Source organism: Phyllosticta citribraziliensis (genome assembly GCF_038025025.1).
Source record: "Phyllosticta citribraziliensis strain CPC 17464 chromosome Unknown J3D65scaffold_7, whole genome shotgun sequence".
Taxonomy (NCBI): Eukaryota; Fungi; Ascomycota; class Dothideomycetes; order Botryosphaeriales; family Phyllostictaceae; genus Phyllosticta; species Phyllosticta citribraziliensis.
The window spans coordinates 1,385,869-1,407,578 of NW_027117344.1; the positions used below are offsets into that span (position 1 = coordinate 1,385,869).

Consider the following 21,710-nt stretch of genomic DNA (forward strand, 5'->3'; position numbering starts at 1 on the left):
GTAATAGTTAGAGATAGAATTAAAGTTTACTTACCTTAGGACTCTATATAATAGTCCTTATAGATACTACTAGCTAAAACAGCTCTCTAAGTAAGTAGCAACTATAACAGATCGCGAACGACGCCATATAATAATAACTTAATACTATAACTCTTATATAATAGTAATAAGTCCTAATAGACTAGACTATAATGAGTAGTAGATATATTAAGTATATAGCAGCCAGGAATATCTACTTTACTATTAGTAGGGTATAAATCATTTAAATTATTAGAACCTTTATATATAATAGTTAGTTTACTAGATTATAGCTAAATTAGACTAGGGCAATAATATACTTTAATAGAGAGCTTTAGATATAGCTAAATAAGATAGCAACCTTCTATAGGTCGCACAGTAAAAGAGATAGTAATAGAAAGAGATAGTATAGTAGTAGACCTAGACTAATAATTATACTTTATAACTATATAGAACGCTTAAATTACTAAATTACTACTATTATATATTATAAGTCTGCACCTATATAAGCGCCTATAGCTACTAATTCCTATAATTTTAGCTTCTCTTTAGGGGGGGCATGTTATAATAGGTATATATATACCTATATAAGTACTAGGGCCAGTATAGATAAACCTAGCATTATATAGTTATAAGAAGTACAAGCCTCACCTTAGGCAGCAGCCTGCTATAGCTTAGGCTAAAACCTACAGGCTGGCACTAGCTACTATAGCCTAGCACTAGCTACTATAGCCCTAGGTAGATACTATATAACAGCCTATTAACACCTTACCTTTATAACTTACCTAATAATAACTAAGGACCCTTATATAAAGGATAAGAGGTAGAATAGTATAAAGGAAGGACTAGGAAATATATAGATAGTAAGTATCTTTTATATTTTATTCTTTTAACTTATTAGATTTAATTAAGATATATATATATTCTCTAGCAGTTTACCTTTAGCCCTTACCTACGTAATAAGAAATCTACAAGTTGTGACATAGATCTTATATTAGAACTAGGTTTTAGTCTATTTACTAAAGTTTTAAATACTATTAAAGGCGTCGCCCTTAGTCTTTATAACTAATAAGTATTATAGATATAAGTAGTCGTCTATAAATACCACCCCCTAATAGCAGCTATTATGGCTGACTATAAGTGGTCTAAATATATTAATATAGACGCGTCTAAAGGGCGCGTCTGCTTAAGGTATTAGTTTATATAATACTATCTAGTAGGACTTAGCTATATAGCAGGATTTATAATAGAAGTCTTAGTTACTAGTAATAATAAGTTATCCCTAGTACTAGAGCTTATTAAGTATACTAGTATAGACATACCCTAATTACTAGTACCACGTCTTATATATCGCTATAGGAGGAGTTACTATAGTAAATACTTATACTATATAATTATTATTAATAACTATTAGAATGTTCACCCCTAAACTATTAGAGTAAGCTATAATAGCTGTTCTATAGTTTTATATTTATAATATAGAGGTAAGCTAATCTAGGTATAGTCCCTTCTACTTAAGTTTTAAAGCTAAGATAAGACTAACTATTAGTACTAGAATATATAGAACACCCTCTATTATAAGAGTATTAACTATACTATTTATAGGATAGTAGAGTATGGCGTTGCTATAGCTAATAGCTATTACTATACCTAAACTGTATACCTAGACTAGCTGCGCGAACTATAAGTAGTTTATTAGCTTAGTTAAATTTAGTATATAGTAGGTATTAGCCCTAGTATTAACAATCTATTCATCCTTTATTAAAGCTAGATATAGGTATAGGGTAGTAAAGTAGTTCGCGCCTTATACTAGAGGGTTAGTTATTAATATTATTATTACTATTACTACTATTAGTAGTTTAGAGACTTAATTATCTAGTATATAGAATACCCCTAATACTAGCTTCTAATAGGTGGGATAGTATTTAAGGTAAAGATAGCTATACTTAGCCTTAATATACCCCTTCTTTCTATAGTAATTATAGGTAGCACAGTTAGACTTAGACTACTTAGTAGACTGCTAACTAGTATAAATAGTAAGAGCTATAGTACTATTCTTACTAGTATATTTAATCTTATTAGTTATAGTATAGAAGAGATCCTTAAACTTAGGCATCTCCTTCTTATTATACTAATTTATATACTAAGTTATATACTAGATAGGAATATCATCTTATAAGTTTTCTAAAAGTAGAATATAGAGAATCTAGTCCTTAACTTACTATTAGATATAGCTAATATAGGCTTACCTTTATTTATATAGGGCATTATAGAATTCCTTTACTATTATAAAATTACTATATTAATAGAAGATAAAGTCCTTAATAATATTAGCCTTAGAGAGGATACCCTTAGTATTATATATATTATAAAGCTTCTACTATATAGAGTAAGCTAAACTAGTATACCCCTATAGTACTATTATAATAGGAAGTATAATAATTATTATAAACTAGTAGATAATATATATATCCTTCTTATAATTAGTAGCATTTTTTAGCTTATCCTTAAGTAGATAGGCATAATAGAATAGACTAAGCCTTATCTTAACTATTATCTTAAAGGTTACCTAGTTAGTAGGGCCTTTAAGTAGCTAGATATTCTTTAAAGGGATACTAAACTTACTATTATTTATAGTTAGGTCTACCTCTTCTTTAGCCTTAGCCTACTTAGCTAGTATAGAAGATAAGGCAGCAGTAAAGCCTAAACTACTAGATAATAAGGGAGGAAGGGAAGGTAAAGTTATAGTAAAGATAATAACTATTAGTATATTACTTAGAGTTATAGAGATAGATAATACTAATAAATTTACTAAAGAGTAGGAATTATATAAGATAATAAGGGATAAAATAATAAAATAATAAAATAACTATTAGTAATAATTATATAGATAGTATTATAGTATAACACTAAAATAAGCTAGATAAGCAATTTATATATGTAATATAAGGGCTTATAACCTAATAAAGTAAGATAAGAGAACTAAAGACTCTATTTAAGGCTACTCTAAGAGCTATCTATATACTGCTAAAACTACCAGGGGGAGTAGTAGCCGGTACCAACTACTAATAAGTCCTAAACTCATTAAGACGCGCAAAGCCAACAGACAAGCACATCTCAACTAAAGCAGTAAGTCATCATCCAGACAAGCTACAGTCATCCAGGCAAACTACAGCTGAGACGACGCGATGGGAGACTGCTTGGTGTTGTTACACAGGACCACCAACAACGGACATCGCTCGTTTCTTCAGCAGCAGCAGCGCAAGGACTCGTCGTTCCCGACCGAGTACCGCGTCGAGATCTTCACTCCCGATTATGCCGAAAATCCGAACAGGCCCAAGGTCACTCGCGCTCCGGATGCGATTGCGTACGGCAAGACGTTCGATGTGGCGACGAATGCGCAGGGTCAGGACGTCGTGGTCAGATTGTTTTCGCCGGGCTTCCACACGCACGCGATTTCGATGCAGCAGAGGATGGTGGAGCTCGAGGTCAAGAAGGGCGCGGGACAGGGCGCATATACCGTCACTGCGCCGCCGAGGTCCAGTGTCATGCAGGCCGGAGTTCACCTCCTGTTTATCGTCGTAGGTGGTGTTCCATCTGAGGGTGTCTGGGTTAAGCTTGCGTGATTGGGCATCGTATCCGGTTTCCCCTTGTTTTTCTTGCTTGCATAAGAATCAGTCAGCCGGTGCATGCATGCATGGCATTGCGATAGATGGAGTAATTCAAAGGTGTAGACAGATAAATACCTCCAATGTTCAGATTTCGAGTCGAACTGTTCTTTCGCTGCACTGCAAATCATGCAAGTCATTTTGACTGCAACTACGGCCCAAAATTCGGCATTCCACTCACATCCGCTCGCGAACCTTTTGCGGCAACTTCATCAACTCCCACAAACTCCAACCCTGTTGCCGCAAAATCCTTCCGTTTCTTCTCCCGTCCAAACCACTGACGCAGCCTCCCACTCACTCGCGCATGCCGCGTCAACGACAACGCCGACGACGTCGAGGCGCGGATAAGCATGTCGATAAAGAACGCAAACACACTCGCGTCGCCCGAAACTCTAAAGCTACTTTTCCTCGTGGGCGCGTTCGGCAGCGCCTGGGTACAGATTTGCCGAGCTAAAAGGGCAAACAATTGGGCCAAGCTCGTTTTTTCAAAGTTTATGTCGCGCTTTGCCGCTTGTCCGCTCGACCGCGGTTTAAGGATCCGGGTGCTGGGGCGTGTTTGCGGAGGATATTACTGCTTTAAAATTTACTGTTTTTTGTTAAAACAATACTCGTAGACAGGTAAGAGACGGAAAATTGAACTGGAATGGGAAATTTTGGAACTGAAAATGGCCACTCCAGCTAATAAGTCATGCTCCACCAACAGCCAAGGCAAAGGCAGTAAGGGCGGCCCGAGACTCGTCACCCAAATACGAAGGCGAAAAGTCCTGACCTGTTTTTGTCTGCTCTTTGTCTACTTGTCTACAGAGTCGATAAAAAGGATGTACGCAAGAGGTTCCGGCGGACCGAGACGGAGACGGGTCACACAAAAAGGTATTGCGTTTAAGAAGCGAGGACCGAGTGGGTGGCTTGAACGACTTCCACCCCTCTTGCGGGCATGAACCGGCTGTGGATATCCGACAGCTAAGCTAAGCGGGAGGGCAAAGACGAGGGCAGTGGCGTGACGCCAATAGCGTTGCTTGGTTGTGAAGAACTGGCTGTCGAGAAGGTTCGTGGCTTGCTTGATTGGATGTCTGCGGACGTCTTTCTTCTATAAATTGTCAATTAGCTCGCTTTTTGATTCAGGGCGTCTCTATGAAGCCAACGTTCGAATGCGCGTTGGTCTGTCCGAGCTCTGAGTCAGGCTTTTTGCAAACGCAGCGGTAATGGGAAGGATAACAAGCAGTTGGGTGTAGGGAGGCCAAGACAGAGACGTAAGACGACATGGATCTGGATGGTGCAGGAAACAGCGGTATTAGTATGCCCAGGAAGCAAATGGTGAGGCCGAGTCGACCCCACCATCTCTTGGAATAATTGCTTTGGTTGCCTTCGTACTCACTCTTGCGGCTGCCCTGATGCTTAGTTTTGTACCGTCACAATCGGGAATCAAAAGAAGGGGCTTGGTTTGGCCCATACGAGTGTGAGTTCTTTGACAAGACTCTTGCGTGAGACGCGCATTCAAATTTTGAGCGTTGTAGCTAACGAATACTCGGATATTTTACAGATTCGCAGTGGACCTGTCAAACATTTGAACTTCCGAACCACAGTTTGTACGGGCAAGGCATGAAGAGAGTCAGGAGCGCTCACCCCTTCAGCGCCTGCACAATGTCCTTGACATCCTCATCCAAGCTCTTCTCCTTCAAACCAAGGCGCTCGTTCCAGGTAGACTCCCAGCGGCCGTATGGAGTCGTCTTGGACAGAGTCGCAGCCAAAAGGAGATCTGTGACAGTGCTGTAGTCGCCCTTGCCCAGAGCCTCGTAGACGGTCTTGACGCGTTGCTCGCCGTTGACCTCTTCGGCGACAGTAAAGGTCTTGCCTGTTGCCTTCTCCAGCGCCGCCTGGATCTCGTTCTGAGTGACCGAGTGGCTCTCAATAAAGACGTACTTGTTCGCGCTGTCGTTGTAGGCGTCGGGCTTGATCAGAAGGTTGACCAGTGCGCGGCCAATGGTTTGCAGGTTGGTCGCGCTCCAGCGCGTCTCGCCGCCGTCCCAACGACGCACCTTCGCGTCGGCAATGTTGAAGCCCAGGAATCCGACGTTCAGGCCCCAGTCAAAGAAGGGGCCCGTGATCAAGCTCGTCCAGCTGATGCTGTCCTGCTTTGTCTCCAAATACTCGGCCGTTTTGCGCTTGCCCGCGAGGATGGGGACTAGCTCGATGACTTTCGGGTCGGACGTGTTGCAGCCGTACTCCGTCGGGATGAAGCGCTTCACACCGGCCGTGATGGCTGCGTCAATGATGGGAGTTTGCGCAGATGCGTCGCCCACCAACGAGACGATGGCGTCGGTGGAGGCGGTCTTGAAGACAGATGCGAGAGCATCGTGGGTATACTCGGATTGGACGGTCTTGACGTTGGGACTTGGAGGCGATGTCAGTATTTGGAAAGAGATGGGCATGTGGTTGTCAGAAGGTGTGATTGTCATGGAAAGTTATGGTCATAGGGCGTGGTTGTCAGGGGGCGTCGGGGACGTACGGGAAAGTTGACTTTGAGCCGGAGCGCGTCAGAACGGTGACATTGAGCGAAGAGTCGAGGAACTCTTTGAGAACCGCCGGCCCGAGGTTTCCGCCAGCCTGTTGGAACGTTTTAGCTTGGTGTTTGAAGAAGTTTATGGAGGTTTGAAGCTACTTACGCCAACAAGGACGACGTTTTTGATCGGAGAAGACATGGTGAGAATGTTGGCTTGGAAGAGATATCGAAGTCTGGCTGTGTGCGAAGCTTGTTGAGGAGATCTGGAGGATTGAGGTTGTACTTCTGAATGCCGACCCGCCAACCCATCTATATACTCCCATGAGGGTCCCCACCTTCAGATCGCCCCGCCTCGCCATGACCTTCCACAATCGCGTCACCAACCAGCTGCCGGGCACAACATCCCAACTAACCCAAGTTAGTGACTGCGCATTTGCAATCAATCCCAGACTCAACCGCTCATTATTCATCAAGCGCGCGAGCGGACGTGTACAAGTGCCGATGGTGAGGGTAAGCTTATTGCCTGTTTGGGATAGCGCGGATGTGCGGCGGGGATGTTGCTAAGCAGAGCGGAATCACAGCGCTGAGTTGCTAAGGCGGAGCGGAGGTGGGAACGCCGCAAGTCCGACACTTTCCAGCCACTTCTGCCGCATACGAGATGATGCAAACTGACGAGAGACGATTAGTTATTTCAGAGGAGCTTTCCGCGCACATTTTCGTCCGATCGCGGGTTTGACCAACGTCGTTCAGGCAGCAGGCTTATCTCGACACAACATCACGCCAAGAACACGTGGGTCTGTCAAAAAAATTCAATCATTTAGCGCTCACTGAATGCCCGTAGATACAAACAGACGGTCCCAATACTGTTCCGCTATTTTGAAAATTGGCCGACCTACAACTTCGACGCCGGCGTCGCGGAGCCAGCCGAGGTGATTTCGTTGTAGAGCAAGCTGTACCCGCGTTAGTGACACGTTTACAGAAAGACCGCTGCGGAACATACCTCGTCAAAAACTCTGCGTAATCCTCTCCAGTCACTTGTCCCTCGAAGTACTTGGCGGCCAATCCAAACTTGTTGCCCCTTGGAGCTTTGCTCTCGAGCTCTTGCGCCTGCTCCTTGAGCAACCGCAGGGCGTAATCCTTGTCGACCCTCTTGCCCTCCTTGGTTGAGACGCCATGGCGCACCCACTGCCACAGCTGGCTGCGGGACACTTCCGCCGTCGCTGCATCCTCCATGAGGTAGTTGATGGGTACACAGCCAATACCGCGCAACCAGCCTTCCATGTAGCCGAGCCCGATGTTGAGGTTCTTTCGGATACCTTCCTCGGAGATGGACCCAGGTACATTCATGTTCAGCAGGTCGTTGCCTGTAATGTTGACGTCCTCACGACGGATGTGCATTTGGTTGGGAGTAGGCATGTGCTTGTTGAAGATTTCAGACGCGATTCCTGCGAGGGCCGGATGAGCCACCCACGTCCCGTCGTGGCCGGCGCGAACCTCGCGGAGCTTGTCAGCGCGGACGTTGTCCATGGCGACATCGTTGGCCTTGGGGTCGTTCTTGATCGGGATCTGAGCGGCCATGCCGCCCATGGCGTGAACTCCTCGCTTATGACAAGTCTTGATGAGAAGCTTGACGTAGGCATCCATGAAGGGGACCGTCATGGTCACAGCTGACCGGTCAGGGAGAACAAAGTTTGAGTTTTGGCGGAAGCGCTTGATAACGCTGAAGATATAGTCCCAGCGTCCGCAGTTGAGGCCGGCGCTGTGGTCACGGAGCTCGTAAATGATCTGTACCTTGTAAGCACGCGTCTGCAACGCAATTTTGGGCACTTACCTCATCCATTTCAAAAGCAGCCATGATGGTCTCGATCAGGACGGTAGCGCGGATGGTCCCGCGGGGCATGCCAATGTAGTCCTGTGCCAGGTTGAATGCGTCATTCCAGAGTCTGGCCTCGAGGTGGCTCTCCATCTTCGGGAGGTAAAAGTAAGGTCCAGTCCCCCGCTTGACAAGCTCCTGGGCGTTGTTGAAGAAGTATAGACCAAAGTCAAACAAGCTCCCGGACATTGGCTCGCCGTCAACGGTGAAGTGCTTCTCTTCCAAGTGCCAGCCGCGGGCACGGGCAATGAGCGTAGGGAGGGTCCGGTCAGTGCGGAGCTTGTACTCCTTCTCTCCCTGCTTGAAGTCGACCTGTCGCCGGATGGCATCGTACAGGTTGACTTGGCCGTTGATCATGTTGTCCCACGTTGGCGCGCTCGAATCTGGAATCGTTAGCTACGGATGTAGCCCGTTGGAAACAGAGACGCACCCTCAAAATCAGCCATGTAAGTCCAGACGTCCGAGTTCAAAGCATTCACGACCATCTTCCTGTCAGTGGGACCGGTGATTTCCACGCGCCTGTCAACCAGGCCCGGGGCGGGCGGAGCACCCTTCCAAGCATCATTCTCGCGGATGTGTCTTGTTTCTGGGAGGAAGTCGGGCAGATTTCCCTTGTCAAGCTCGACCTGGCGGATGACGCGGCGGTCGAGCAAAGCCTTGCGACGGGCGTTGAAAGTTCGGTGCAGAAGAGCGAGGAAGACGATGGCGTCTCTGTTTAGGATCTGGCGCGTCTTATCGTTCAGAGGGCCGAGGATGTTGACGCCCTCAAGAACGGCGGTGGGGTTAGGCGTGTAATTGGCCTTGGCCTGGGTTCCAAACTGGATCTGGGCGGCCATGATGGATGTCTTGATGCGACGTTGGAGGGAGTTGGATATTGCGACGGGTGCGAGGTCGTTGTTGATGACGATGATAAGGGTGTTGATGGGGAGACCGAGGCACGCAACGGGCGAACGAAGAGCAGGAATGACGAGTGGACTGGATAGTTTTAATGGTACGTCACATCTTTGCCTCGGATGAAGAGCCAGTGGCAGTGACTAACGGGTGGCCTACGGCGGATTGGGAAGCTCTTGGAGCTAGAGCTTCCTCGGGCGGAGGGGTCGATGTCCTGGCGTCGGCTTGTGATGATGGGGCAAAAACACCCGGCGAACTGCGAGCTACCCCTCACCTCAGCGCTGCATCTCTTCGCTCCTCGATCCTGCAGCCAATCCGTTGCCGCATCCATCGTCCGCTAATTCTTTGTCCTCAGGATTTTCTCTCGAGGCTTCTTGTTTCGACTCAGCCGACGCTAGCCACCTCAGGCCCAAGACTCAGTCTCCGGCGCCTCCCGACGATACCTCGGAGGCTGTCGGGTAGGTCCTGGGCGTCCCGAGCGGACAGGCCCGTCTCCGCTGTACCGGCTCGTCCTCCATTTCCCCACCTCCACCTCCACCTCCATTTCTGTCTCTGTTCTTGGCTGCGCTGCTTGTATTACATGCCCCTTTGCCGATTCTGGAGCATGCAGTGTGACTATGTCCCGCGTCATGGTGCATTTGACTTGGATTCTTATGCCAAATCTATCAGGCACTCATTTGCTTGCCCAAAACCGCATCGCAATCCGTCGCGACCATCTGCACAGCAATCTCGCCGTGTCTTGCCGGCTTTCAGTCCTTGATGACACTATTACTCGATTACATTCGCAATACTCTGCAGCTTCCAACTTACTGTGTGCAAACGCAATCAACGTCGCCCAATCAAAGATAGGGAAACGCCGCGCTGGCGCCTCATTACCAAACAGTATCGAGCAAACACCACCTGCGAGCAACCGCGTGCTTGAAAATCACGAAAAGTTTCTCCGTGGGCATTTGCGTCTCACCACAAGTCCAATCCTCGATTTTCTCTTACCAAATCTACGAACCTTACATCCTTACTCTCTGCTCACTACTGCAAGGTCATGACTCCACACCTCGCTAGCGCCTACCAACTGCCAAATTGCGTAAGTCGCTCTTCGCTGCCGCTGCCGATTCGCCGACGCTTGCTCCTTCACCACCTCTGACCATATCCATTTGCCAATATTACTCGGAGCCCTCCAAAAGCTACATGTAGGTGCGCAGCTTCGCAACATTCAACAACGTCATGGCGAGATTCGATTGGACAACGCCACCAAAAAATATCATCGAGAGCTACAACATCCACACCATATATGAGTTGCTCACGAAAGATGGTTGATTATAGGACCATCGAGGCACTCGTTCCCTGGAAAATCACATTCTCCTGCGCCTGTGCATGAATGTCCTACATGATGGAAATGATCGTTATTTATTCACGCCAAAATGACCTTTTCCGCACCCCCAATCAATTCTAGCACTGGGATTCTCCTCTCCCGCTCATTCACACCACCGCCACCAGCGTCCCACCTGCCCCCCTCCCTTTCCGTCCTCAAAAACGCCATCGCCTTCTCCCTCAGTCCATCCCACTCCATCAAACCGCTCACGGCACCCGTCTCCCTCAACGACTCCACCGCGCACCGAACCCACTCGACGCAATCGAACTCCTGCGTCCCTTCGTCATCAGCACCACCGCCCTGACAAACCGGCACGCGTTCCAAAATCGCCGCAACTTTGTCGACCGACTCTACAAGCTTGCCCATGGCGACTGTGAACAGAAGCCGCGGCTCCTCGTGCAGCGAGCCAAGGCGCGCGTGCTCGTAGACCCATGGCTGCGTCGCCCCGCTGCCGTCGGACGCGATCTGCAGCGTATTCTTGACGTGGTGCTTGTGGATGAGCGCTTGAGGAGATTGTGATTGAGAGGGAGTTGTGGGCGCAAAGGGCGTGGGAATGTTTTTGGGGCAGATGAGGAGGGCGTAGTGTGGGGCATCGGGGTGTTTTGGGCGCGCGTAGAGTGCGAGGTGGAGGCGTGGTTTGTTGCGTCGCATGGCTTTGCAGTGTTCGAGTCTGCGCGTTGATCTGAAGCAGTGTTCTTTGATTTGGCGTGGACGAAAGCTTTCAATTGAGGTGTTGAATGTAGGGGTGAGGCGTAGTCTTTCGGTGCGCGGCTAACTTGCACCTGCAAGGATGGAAAGTGGACCCACGAGTGCAGCCACACTCAGTATACGGCAGGACCGCCCAGCCATCACGAAAGACTTGGTTCGCAGAGCCATTTCAATGGCTTCTCCAAGTTGGAGTTTTGATGGAAGCTGCTTATGGCCATCCTTGTAGTACGAAAGCTCCTGCACACCGGTAACCTGGAGCGTTATGCTCCCTGTCAGTTACCTCTAAAAGTGTGAGAGCGTTTCCTAACTGCGCTCTATCTACCCCCAACAACGCTGCAGGAAATGGCGATACTTTAATCACCGAGCCTCAAGTTGTCCCTTGCCTGCAGTCCGAATCGGAACCAAGTTACGTGCATGACGTAGTATGGGGAGGCATCCCTGCGAGATACCGTAGGTAGGTACGCGAGCTGACAACCTCGGCCCAGATGTCTCCGCGCGCAGGTCGCGTGTTCAACACCATGTTACAACACGCCTCTATAAGAATGCTCTGCTCGGTGAGATTGTGTCGCCGAGGTCTTGCGATCCGACAGCTTGGAGCAAGTCCTAGATCCTGTCGAGCTTTTTCGGGACTCTTGCCAGCCGCGCATCGTGCGCCACAAAGTAGAGCCGCACGACCTGCCATCATGCCCCAGTCTTCCAAACAGTCAACATCCACCAAGCCCCCCAGGAAACCACCCTCTCCACCACGCCCCTCCGCATCAATATTGCTCGTTTCGCCCGCCGACGAAGTCCTCTTGCTGCACCGCGTCCAAACCTCGTCTTCCTTCCCCAGCGCGCACGTATTCCCCGGCGGCAACTGCTCTGCGACACACGACGGAGAGATACCAGGTGTGGACGATGAAGCGCGGCATAAAGATGGCGATGTGTACAGATGGGCGGCAATAAGAGAAACGTTTGAAGAGAGCGGGCTGTTGCTTGCACGGAAGAGAGGACAGGAGGGACTGGCTCAGATTCCCGAGGAAGAGAGAGAACAGGCGAGGAAAGATATTCACTCTGGGACGAGGCGCTTCAAAGACGTGTTGGCCGAGTGGGATGCGGAGGCAGATCTGGGTATGGCCAGCGACACATCACACGGAAGCGCAGCTGATTGACCTGAGACTAGCAAACCTCGTCCCCTTCACGCGCTGGATCACGCCGACCAACGTCCCCAAGCGCTTCACGACCCAAATGTACCTGTACCTCATGCCCCTCCTCTCCTCGTCACCAACATCTCTCCCGTCATCCGACGAGGCCGTTCTCCCCCTGCCCACTTCCGACGGCGGCATCGAACACACAGCCGCCCGCTTCCTCCCCGCCACGCACTGGCTGTCGCTCGCACGCGCCGACGACATCATCCTCTTCCCGCCGCAATTCTTCCTGCTGCACCTCGTCTCGCAATTCCTCCTCCCCTCGTCCAAGCCGGGCGGCGAGGGCGCTCCGTCGCTCGACCGGGACGCTCTCCAGAAGGAGCGTTCCGCTCTTCTCTCGTTTATCGATGCGAACGACTGGTCCCATAAGCGCATCTCCCCGTCCTTCCTGACCAAGACGTCCGACGGCCGCGCCATCTTGGGGCTGGACAAGTCCGGGTATGAGATTGAGGTCATGACCAAGGGAGCAAAGGAGGGGACGAGCGAATGGGTCGTCTTTGTCGATTTTCGAAAGGAGGGCCCGAGGAGGGTGGACGTCGGGAGGAGGGATGAAGTGATGAAGGAGCTGAGGGAAAGCAGTGGCAAGAATGCTAGGCTCTAACCATCAAATAGGACATGGAAGCTGCACATTGGGTGCCGAAGAAATGATATACCCTACTCGAGTCTGACTGCAGTCGTGACATCAATTTTACGGTTTCCGGTCCATCCACACGAAGACCGAACCGACAGGGCAAGAGCTGCGGATGACGGGTTGTCCCGTAGGGAAACCAGTTCACAAATAAACATCTCATTGTCTGCAGAGGTATAGTGAAGAAAAAACTCCTCCAGTCTGTCATGCAAAGATCTGACGGTTCTAACGCCGCGTATTCAAAATCCCACCACCTTAGCCCCAACTCCTAAAAATGACCTTTTTGTTTTCCAACCTCTCGCTTATGAGTACAGCTTCTTGTCGAAGCTGTGCAGGCCGTGGACGTTGCCCTCGGCTTGAGCACTGGCGGTGCGGAGCTCGAACCTGACCTTGCCGTCCTCGACGGCGTCCTTGAGCTCGGCCAAGCTGGGGACACCAATGTCCTGGAGAGAGTGCTGGACACCGGCCTGGAGGTAGGGGAGGAACTTGGTCAAAGAACCGCGATCCAGCACGGAGCCAGACACACCCTGGGCGACGAGGACCCTGTCGCCCTCGGAGAAGTAGCGGGCGGTACCAGCGTTGCTGGCCTTCGCGTCCTTGCTGCCGGCGCCAGCCTTCTTGTCCTCCATGGCATCGATGGAGCCCATACCGCGGTAGGCCTTGACGAGTTGGCCCTCGCGGCTGACAAAGTACTGGCCGGGCGACTCAGTGGTTCCAGCAAGGAGACCACCCATCATGATGGTGGTAGCGCCCATGGCAAGACCCTTGACAATGTGACCGACGTTTTGGATACCACCGTCCGCAATGCAAGGAACGCCAAAGCGGCGGGCGAACCTGGTAACATTGTAGACCGAGGTAGCCTGGGGACGGCCAACGGCCATGACCTCCTGAGTGATGCAGGCAGAGCCGCTGCCCATACCAATGCGGAGACCGTCAACGCCAGCCGCAATGAGAGAAGCAGCCTGGTCACGGGTGACAACGTTGCCGCCAATGACGTCAAGACCGGGGTACTTCTCCTTGATGAACTTGATCATCTCGATCTGGTACATCGAGTTACCCTGGCTGCTGTCGAGGATAGCAATGTCGAGGCCAGCCTCGACGAGCTTCTCGAGCCTGATCTTGTCCTCGGGGCGGGTGCCGATGGCGGCGGCGGCAATGAGCTGCTTAGACTCAGGGAGCTTCGAGGCAAGAGGGAAGTTTTGGTTCTTCATCAGGTCGGAACGCGAGACGAGGGAGAGAAGGTTGCCGTTGTCATCGACGATGGGGAGCTTGCCCTTCCTGGACTTGCGGAGCACTTCGTTGGCTTCCTCGAGCGAAATGCCAACCTTGGCGGTGACGAGGTCGGTCGACATGACGTCGGTAACGGGCTCGTCGAGCTTGTCGTGGAACTGAATGTCGCGGGCGGTGATGATGCCAACGAGCTTGGACTGGAGAGTTCCAGACTCTGTTCAAGTCAGCGACTGCAGAGCAAGCAGTGAGAGGACAAGAAAGATATGGGTGGGATCAGAATATGCGTCTCCTCATGCGACGGAATCGCATTTCGGTTGAACGAAAGTTATATTTTTTAAATTGAACATCATGAGACAAAGTGGGCGAGAGGAAAAGGGGGACTCACCAGTGACGGGGAATCCACCAAAGCCACACTTCTCCTTGAGAGCCTTGGCCTCGCCAACGGTGGTGTTGGGAGAAATGACGACGGGGTCGAGGATGAAGCCGTTCTCGTAGCGCTTCACCTTGCGGACCATCTCGGCCTGGTCCTCGACGGAGCAGTTGTGGTGGATGACACCGAGACCACCGAGCAGAGCCATGTGGATGGCCATGTTGTGCTCAGTGACCGTGTCCATGGGGGACGAGAGGAAAGGGGTCTTGAGGGAGATCCTCTTGGTGACGGGCGTCTCGAGGTTGACATCGGCAGCGGGAAAGCCTGAGAAAATTAGGATACGCGTCGCGAAAGTGGCGCGAGAAGTTTTGACGCGTACCGATGTAGCCAGGCAAGACCAAAAGGTCGTTGTAGGTCAGACCGCCATTGCGCTTCGAGTCGATGAGGGTGTGGATGTCCAGGCCATCGCGCTCGGCGTAGTCGTTCTTGAGGACCTCGAGGGCGGTGGTGTGGTCGAGAGCCTTGGCGGCACCGTTGACGGCGGGCATGGTGGTGGAAATTGACAAAGGGGGTATCGTAGAAGAAGAGAACGGACGGCAGTCAGGGCGAGGATGCAAAGAAGCTGAGCTGCGCCGGGGAGGTTTTCCCAAGAAGAAAAGATTTGGAGGAGGGCGGCGGGCAGAAATTTAAGAGCGGAGCTGCGCGGCCGGAGGCTCGGCGCCGGTCCAAACTCTTATCGATACCATGTGGCGGTGTGTGTGGTGATCCGGGGCGCCACCTGTGCCACCTGTGCCACTTGTGCCACTTGTGCCACCCGAGCCACCTCTCCCCATTCTGAGGTGCAGGTGTCGCTCCTCCCGTTGCTGGGAGCGCACGGCCCCCGTAAACAGGCGTTGCTGCAGGTAAACACTCCTTCGCGCCCGCGCCTCCTCTTTTCCCTCTCGAATCCACTTTCTCGTCGTGACAACTCCCTTTCGCCTCTACTGGACCCGTCTGCCATTTTCTGCCCTTCTTCTGCGTCGAGCGACCCGTCACCCGCCAGCTACCAATCAATACATCAACAAACGCCGCCTCCGAGGCCTCTACTTGTGCGACACGCCTGTGATGATCACCTCCAGCGCAACTGCTCAGTGACCATGTCTCCCGCATACCTATCGCGCTCGCCAACCAAGCCGACGCATCAAACGACTGCTCCCAGCCCGCTGCGGCATGGCTCCACCGCTTCTTCGAGCTCCTCTGATCCGCCAAGCCGAACCAGCACCGTTTCTTCTCATGGCTCTACCGACTTCCGCTCTGTCCTCAAGTCTCACAGGCGTACGCAGAATGGTAGCGTCTCCAGCGCAGCCAAAGAAGACATATCGCCAAGTGACACCTCCGGCACATTCAAAGACATGAGGTCCATGCTACGCCCACTACCACAAGCTCCCGTGAGCCCTCCTCCTTCGCCTGAAAAGGCGACGATACCTATGCGTACATCAAGTCGAAGGGGGCACACTTCAACAGCAGAATCTTTACCAAGAGAGCCGACGCCCCCACCCAGTCGATCAGGCACCTTGGCCCCCCACCCTTCGTTGGCCACGGCCGAATCTGCCCTCCAGCGAACGCACAGCAGATCGAAAAGCCATGAGCAGTTTGCATTACCTCGAACCGATGGACCGACCTCGCCCACCAAGTCCATGGCACATTCTCTGGCCATATCGAGATCTGATTCGGTGCGCGCCCCCACCCATCGCAGGCCAAAGAGCGTTCACTTCGCCACTCAACTGGACAAATCAGACCTTGAGGACTTGGGAAAGTCCAAAACGGAGCAACTCCGCGCCCTCTCCAAATTTGCAGCAGACAACAACGAGGAAGACTTTACCATCAAATCTGCGGATCAAGAAGTGGTGGGTATGCATGGACGAAGAAGGCTCCAGCGTGGAACTTCTGTAAGAGGAAAGCGACCCCAATCAGGATGGGCCATGAGGACATGGATGGACCAGCAGCGTCAATTCCTCCAGGCTTACGAATATTTGTGCCACATTGGCGAAGCCAAGCAATGGATCGAAGACATAATCGACAAGCAGTTGCCGCCTGTCGTGCAATTGGAAGAGGCCTTGCGCGACGGCGTGACTTTGGCTGAGATTGTGCAAGCCATGCATCCCGAGCGCCCATTTCGAATTTTCCGGAACCCCAAACTCCAATTTCGACATTCCGACAACATTGCGCTCTTCTTCCGATTCGTCACAGAGGTGGAGTTGCCCGAGCTTTTTCGTTTCGAGCTGGTCGACTTGTATGAAAAGAAGAACATCCCAAAAGTCATTTACTGCATCCACGCACTATCGTGGCTCCTTTTCCGCAAGGGCATGGTAGACTTCCGAATAGGCAACCTTGTTGGCCAGCTTCAATTCGAACACCACGAACTCGAAGAGATGCAAAAGGGGCTCGACAAGTCTGGCGTCAGCATGCCCAACTTTTCCGGAATGAGCGCCAACTTTGGAGAGCCGGAGCCTGAGCCTGAACCAGAACCCGTCGAAACGGAACAAGAACGAGTCGAAAGGGAACTCGGCGAGAATGAAGCCACCATCGCCGACTTGCAGGCCCAGATTAGAGGTGCCATGGAGCGAGTCCGATTAGGCGACTTGATGCAAGTGTTGTGGGACAACGAGGACTTTTTCGTCGATGTCCAATCCAGAGTCAGAGGCGACTTTTCCCGTCAAATCGCCGATTACAAGATTGGCATGATGAAGTTTGCTGTCAATCTCCAAAGTGCTGCTCGTGGCTTTGCTGTTCGTACCCAGCAACGCCGCAAGGAGCACTCGTGGAAGAGCAAGCAAAAAGAAGTCGTTATCCTGCAGAGCTTGGTGCGTGCCCGCAGGGCGCGTACCGAGGTCAAGTTCATCAAGTCCAAGGTGCAGCGACACGAGAACGGTATCAAACTGTTCCAAGCTGCCGTCAAAGGTGCGTTGATGAGAAGAGACGTTGGAGACCAGCACGAGGCGAGTCATCAAGCACAAGATCAAGTCAAGTGTCTTCAAGCTGCCATCCGCGGAGCTCTGGCGCGGAAGCGTGCCGACGACTTGTACACCGACGTTGTCAATACAGAAGTTGGGATACAAGGGTTGCAGTCGGCTATCCGCGGCGCGCTGTTGCGCAAGCAAGTCGATGAACAATTCGAGGCAACTCAGGAGGCCGGCCGACAGGTCGAGATGCTGCAAGCCTCGGTCCGGGGCATGCTGTTGAGAAAGACGCAGCGGGCGGAGGTCAACAGCTTGCGTCAGGAGCAGTTCACGATCAAGGCGCTTCAGGGTGCTATTCGTGGCATGGCAGCCAGAGAGAAGACGGCGCAGATCGTTGAGCACTTGTCAGGCAATGAGGCTAACTGGACTGGGCTGCAAGCGAAAATTCGCGGCAGGGCCCTTAGGTTGTCCATGGAGGATCTGCGCCAGAGGCTCCAAGCCTGCGAGGCTGGCATTGTGACGCTACAGTCGGTGCTCAGGGGTATCGGCGCCCGGACGGAACTGAATGACACTCTCGACGCCTTGGACGCTCAGTCAGACTGTGCTATCCAGCTGCAGTCTGCCGTTCGTGGAAATCTCGCTCGCAAGAGACATCTTTCGACCCTCGATGCGCTCAGGGAAACAAGCGATGGCATTATTGATTTGCAGTCCCAAGCGCGCGGCTTCGCAGTCCGAGACCACACGTTTGACGTCATTTGCAAGCTCGGAGAAAGCGAGGACTCCATCAAAGATGTGCAGAGTCGCGTGCGAGGCTTTGTTTCGCGTGCTCGCATTGGGCGCTTGTTCATGCAACTAGAGCCTGTGGAGGATGGCATAACCGAGTTACAGAATCTTGCGCGTGGAAAGCTCATTCGGACGCGGTTTCAAGAAAAGAAAAAGCATTACAGGGAGAACATGGAAAAGGTCATCAAGGTGCAGAGCTTCTTCCGTGCTCGCCAACAGGGCGAAGCGTACAAGAGCCTCACGACCGGCAAGAACCCTCCCGTCAACACTGTAAAGAATTTTGTCCATCTTCTCAACGACAGCGACGTCGACTTCGACGAAGAAATCGGTAAGATCAACCACAATCGTCAAGGATTCTGCTAACTGTTCAACAGAGTTCGAACGCCTGCGGAAGACTGTTGTCCAGCACATTCGCCAGAATGAAATGGCCGAGCAATACATTGATCAGCTTGACATCAAGATTGCTCTTCTCGTCAAGAACAAGATTACTCTTGACGAGGTAGTCAAGCACCAAAGGCATTTTGGAGGCCATGTTGGGAACTTGCTCAGCAACAAAGAACTTGCGTCCAAAGATCCGTTTGACCTCAAGGCTCTCAACAAGAACTCAAGAAGAAAGCTTGAACACTATCAGGAGCTCTTCTTCATTCTCCAGACTCAGCCACAGTATCTTGCCCGCCTCTTCCGCAGGCTGCGCGAGCAGGGGGTTGCGGAGACGGAGGGAAAGCGAATCGAGCAGCTCATTATGGGTCTGTTTGGTTTTGCGCAAAAACGCCGCGAGGAATACTATCTCCTCAGACTAATGTCCAAGTCCATCCGGGAAGAGGTCGACATGTGCGAATCGGTCCAAGATTATCTTCGTGGCAATTTCTTCTGGTCTAGGTTGCTCAACGGCTACATTCGTTCCCCGCGAGACCGCAGATTCTTGCGCGATCTTCTCAACCCGCTCATCATGGAGATTATGGAGAATCAAAACTTGGATCTGGAAAGCGATCCCATTCAGATTTACCGCTCGGCCATCAACAACGAGGAGCTCCGCACTGGAAGGCGCAGTCAACGACCCCAAAACATCAGCCGTGAAGAGGCCATCAACGACCAAGAGACTCGCGACACGTTCATCGCCAACCTCAAGGAGCTTCGGGATATTGCAGACCAGATGCTCAACTATCTTGAAGATATGCTCCACAAGATGCCTTATGGTATGCGCTTTGTTACGCAACAGCAGTTCGAGGCTCTTGCCGCAAGATTTCCGTACGACGATCAGACGTACCTTCTCCAAATTGTCGGACATTGGCTATGGAAGACGTACATCCAGCCGGCCTTGGTGGCACCTGAAACTTGGGGTGTGATTGACCGTGGTCTCGCCCCTCTCCAGAAGCGAAACTTGGGCGAAGTCTCCAAGGTCGTCAACCAAATCGTATCTGGGAGACTTTTCGGCGGAGAAAATGCCGAGAACGTTTATTTGCAGCCTCTCAATCCCTACATCACCGAGGCGGTGGAGAGGATGCAAGAAATCTGGGGAAATCGTAAGTTCTGAAGTTCCGTCTCGTTCCCACCGCTAACGTTCTCAGTGATAACTCTTCGGCCAATTGACCGTCAATTTGACATTGATGAATTCAATGACCTATACAACACGGAGAAGCCGACTCTCTACATCAAGCTCCCCGACGTCTTTGCAATCCACCAGGTGATTGCAAACGACCTTCCGTCGATATGCACAACCCAGGATGATACTCCCCTGCGTGAGATTCTTAGAGAACTCGGCAGCGCCAGGTCCAACGAGTACGAGTTGTCCGGCGTTAGCTCTTCTGAGATTAGCCTGACGCTGAATCCCAAATTCCACGAGATCGAAGGCAAGTTCCCTGGCTTATCTTTCGTTGCAAGACTAACCTTTGCAGATCCCGACGCACCGATCAAGGCATTGTACATGGAGACCAAGCGATGCGTCTTGTACATAATCCGCATACAAACCGGACCCGACCTAATGTCCATCATGATCAAGCCAGTGACGGATGACGATGAGGACCGCTGGGCGGCCTTGATCCACGAAGAAATGTCACTTCACAATACAAACAAACGGAGCGCCTATACAGATATGGCTTCTTCCCTTCTCGACATCACAACCCTCACGTACACGGAGCTGAAGCGCACCGCTCTGTCGAATATCCTCAAGCTGGAAGCCGCGGGTCGCATCTCCCGTGGCAACCAGTTCCAGGACCTACTCAACGAAATCGCCCTCGACATTCGTACCAAGCACCGGCGGCGAATCCAGCGCTCACGTGAAATCGAAAACGTGCGCGCCACGCTAGCTGCGCTTGATGCCAAATCAGGCTACTTGGACGGCAAACTCAAGTCATATAACGACTACATTGAGCAAGCGATGCTCACGCTCCAAAGCAAGAGGGGAAAGAAGCGCTTCCTGCTCCCATTCACCAAGCAATACAACCACGAGCGCGAACTGCAGCGGCGTGGCCAGGTGCCGCGGTTCGGCTCGTTCAAATACAGCGCGCGCACGCTGCTCGAAAAGGGCGTCCTCGTCTCGTGGCGCGGCCACACGGATCGTGAGCGTGGCCTCGACAAGACAAACATCACCATCTCGTGCGACGAGATCGGCGTCTTTACAATTGAGGGCTCCCAGGGTTCCACCATGGTACCCGGCGCTAGCGCTGTTGTGCCCCTCGACGACTTGCTTGGCTTCCAATTTGACAACATGCAATTTGTCCACCTCTTCGGCGACCGTAGCGGCCCAGGCGGTGTTGAAAGCCATGGTGCAGGATCCAGCTCTGCTGGTGCCGGGCCTTGTCAGCTCAATGTCAACTTGCTTTTGCATTTGATCTTCAAGAAGTTTTATCGCGATGGCGGCGCATGATTGGATGGGAGTGGAAGAGTCATTGGCTAAGAAATTTCTCGGCGAGAGATGCAAAAGAGCTGAGGCAGACAACCGGTTTTGGCCTTGAAGGTTGCCTACGATGGCCAGGCAGGTCAAGATACGCCTAGGGCCAAGAAGACGCCAGGAAAGCAAGCACGCAGCCAGAGGATGAGAGGAAGCAGATGAACGATCCAGCCGCCCCCGCCGAGACCAAGTCAAGGCGACCGTCTCCCAGGCTGCTGGTTGGGGGACGAGAAAGGGACGGAGGAGCAGAAAGACTGGCAAAGAGAGGGACGCGCACACTGAACGAACGGACGAGTACGGATACGAGAGTAACGGACAACGACGGACCGCGGCAGCAGCATTCACATGTCTGGCTGGCTGCTGCGATGAATGAAAGCAGCGTCATGGGTCATGGGTCACGTAAGTAACTAGGAAATGAATTGCGTGGTTTGATTGATTGATTAGGCAACTAATTGACGGAGTGAAGGGAGTGGGTTTTGGTAATGGGACGTCTTTTTTCTTTCACTTGCACTTTTATTTTCTTTCTCCCCTTTTATCCGTTTCACTTCTTGTCGTTGTTACTGCATTGGTGGTTGGTCGATTGATTGATGGAAGAGGGGCGGTCGGTGCACATGAGGCAAGAGGCATGGGTGCATTGCGTCGTTGTTGGACTGCAG

General features: G+C 51.3%; 8 protein-coding genes across 8 annotated transcripts; 4 read left to right on the top strand and 4 right to left on the bottom strand.

Moving 5' to 3' along the window:
* Positions 1-3,090: 3,090 nt before the first annotated feature.
* J3D65DRAFT_627762 (uncharacterized protein) lies at positions 3,091-3,785 on the top strand. Its single transcript, XM_066800567.1, has one exon. It carries the CDS (start codon positions 3,207-3,209, stop codon positions 3,642-3,644), a length of 438 nt encoding a protein of 145 aa, XP_066654614.1. The 5' UTR covers positions 3,091-3,206; the 3' UTR covers positions 3,645-3,785.
* Positions 3,786-5,305: 1,520 nt separating this feature from the next.
* J3D65DRAFT_555121 (isoflavone reductase family protein) lies at positions 5,306-6,385 on the bottom strand (the record flags this gene model as incomplete). Its single annotated transcript, XM_066797211.1, has 3 exons — positions 5,306-6,077; positions 6,193-6,290; positions 6,350-6,385. The coding sequence occupies 3 exons, from the start codon at positions 6,383-6,385 to the stop codon at positions 5,306-5,308; spliced, it is 906 nt and encodes a 301-aa protein (XP_066654615.1).
* A 346-nt stretch (positions 6,386-6,731) lies between these two features.
* J3D65DRAFT_407764 (malate synthase) lies at positions 6,732-9,231 on the bottom strand. Its single transcript, XM_066795984.1, has 4 exons — positions 8,490-9,231; positions 8,018-8,442; positions 7,187-7,971; positions 6,732-7,136 (listed from the first exon to the last, which is right to left on the bottom strand). The coding sequence occupies exons 1-4, from the start codon at positions 8,893-8,895 to the stop codon at positions 7,079-7,081; spliced, it is 1,674 nt and encodes a 557-aa protein (XP_066654616.1). The 5' UTR covers positions 8,896-9,231; the 3' UTR covers positions 6,732-7,078.
* On the top strand, positions 8,808-10,034 carry J3D65DRAFT_407970 (uncharacterized protein). Its single transcript, XM_066795985.1, has one exon. The coding sequence runs from the start codon at positions 9,048-9,050 to the stop codon at positions 9,708-9,710; it is 663 nt and encodes a 220-aa protein (XP_066654617.1). The 5' UTR covers positions 8,808-9,047; the 3' UTR covers positions 9,711-10,034.
* A 197-nt stretch (positions 10,035-10,231) lies between these two features.
* J3D65DRAFT_627773 (uncharacterized protein) lies at positions 10,232-11,085 on the bottom strand. The gene has a single exon (XM_066800568.1). It carries the CDS (start codon positions 10,968-10,970, stop codon positions 10,359-10,361), a length of 612 nt encoding a protein of 203 aa, XP_066654618.1. The 5' UTR covers positions 10,971-11,085; the 3' UTR covers positions 10,232-10,358.
* A 469-nt stretch (positions 11,086-11,554) lies between these two features.
* J3D65DRAFT_627774 (uncharacterized protein) lies at positions 11,555-12,896 on the top strand. Its single transcript, XM_066800569.1, has 2 exons — positions 11,555-12,137; positions 12,190-12,896. The coding sequence occupies exons 1-2, from the start codon at positions 11,570-11,572 to the stop codon at positions 12,813-12,815; spliced, it is 1,194 nt and encodes a 397-aa protein (XP_066654619.1). The 5' UTR covers positions 11,555-11,569; the 3' UTR covers positions 12,816-12,896.
* On the bottom strand, positions 12,733-15,109 carry J3D65DRAFT_627777 (inosine-5'-monophosphate dehydrogenase IMD2). The gene is made up of 3 exons (XM_066800570.1): positions 14,822-15,109; positions 14,458-14,766; positions 12,733-14,286 (listed from the first exon to the last, which is right to left on the bottom strand). The coding sequence occupies exons 1-3, from the start codon at positions 14,988-14,990 to the stop codon at positions 13,145-13,147; spliced, it is 1,620 nt and encodes a 539-aa protein (XP_066654620.1). The 5' UTR covers positions 14,991-15,109; the 3' UTR covers positions 12,733-13,144.
* A 271-nt stretch (positions 15,110-15,380) lies between these two features.
* On the top strand, positions 15,381-21,092 carry J3D65DRAFT_408050 (uncharacterized protein). Its single transcript, XM_066795986.1, has 4 exons — positions 15,381-18,492; positions 18,539-19,687; positions 19,733-20,014; positions 20,060-21,092. The coding sequence occupies exons 1-4, from the start codon at positions 15,579-15,581 to the stop codon at positions 21,028-21,030; spliced, it is 5,316 nt and encodes a 1,771-aa protein (XP_066654621.1). The 5' UTR covers positions 15,381-15,578; the 3' UTR covers positions 21,031-21,092.
* Positions 21,093-21,710: the final 618 nt, after the last annotated feature.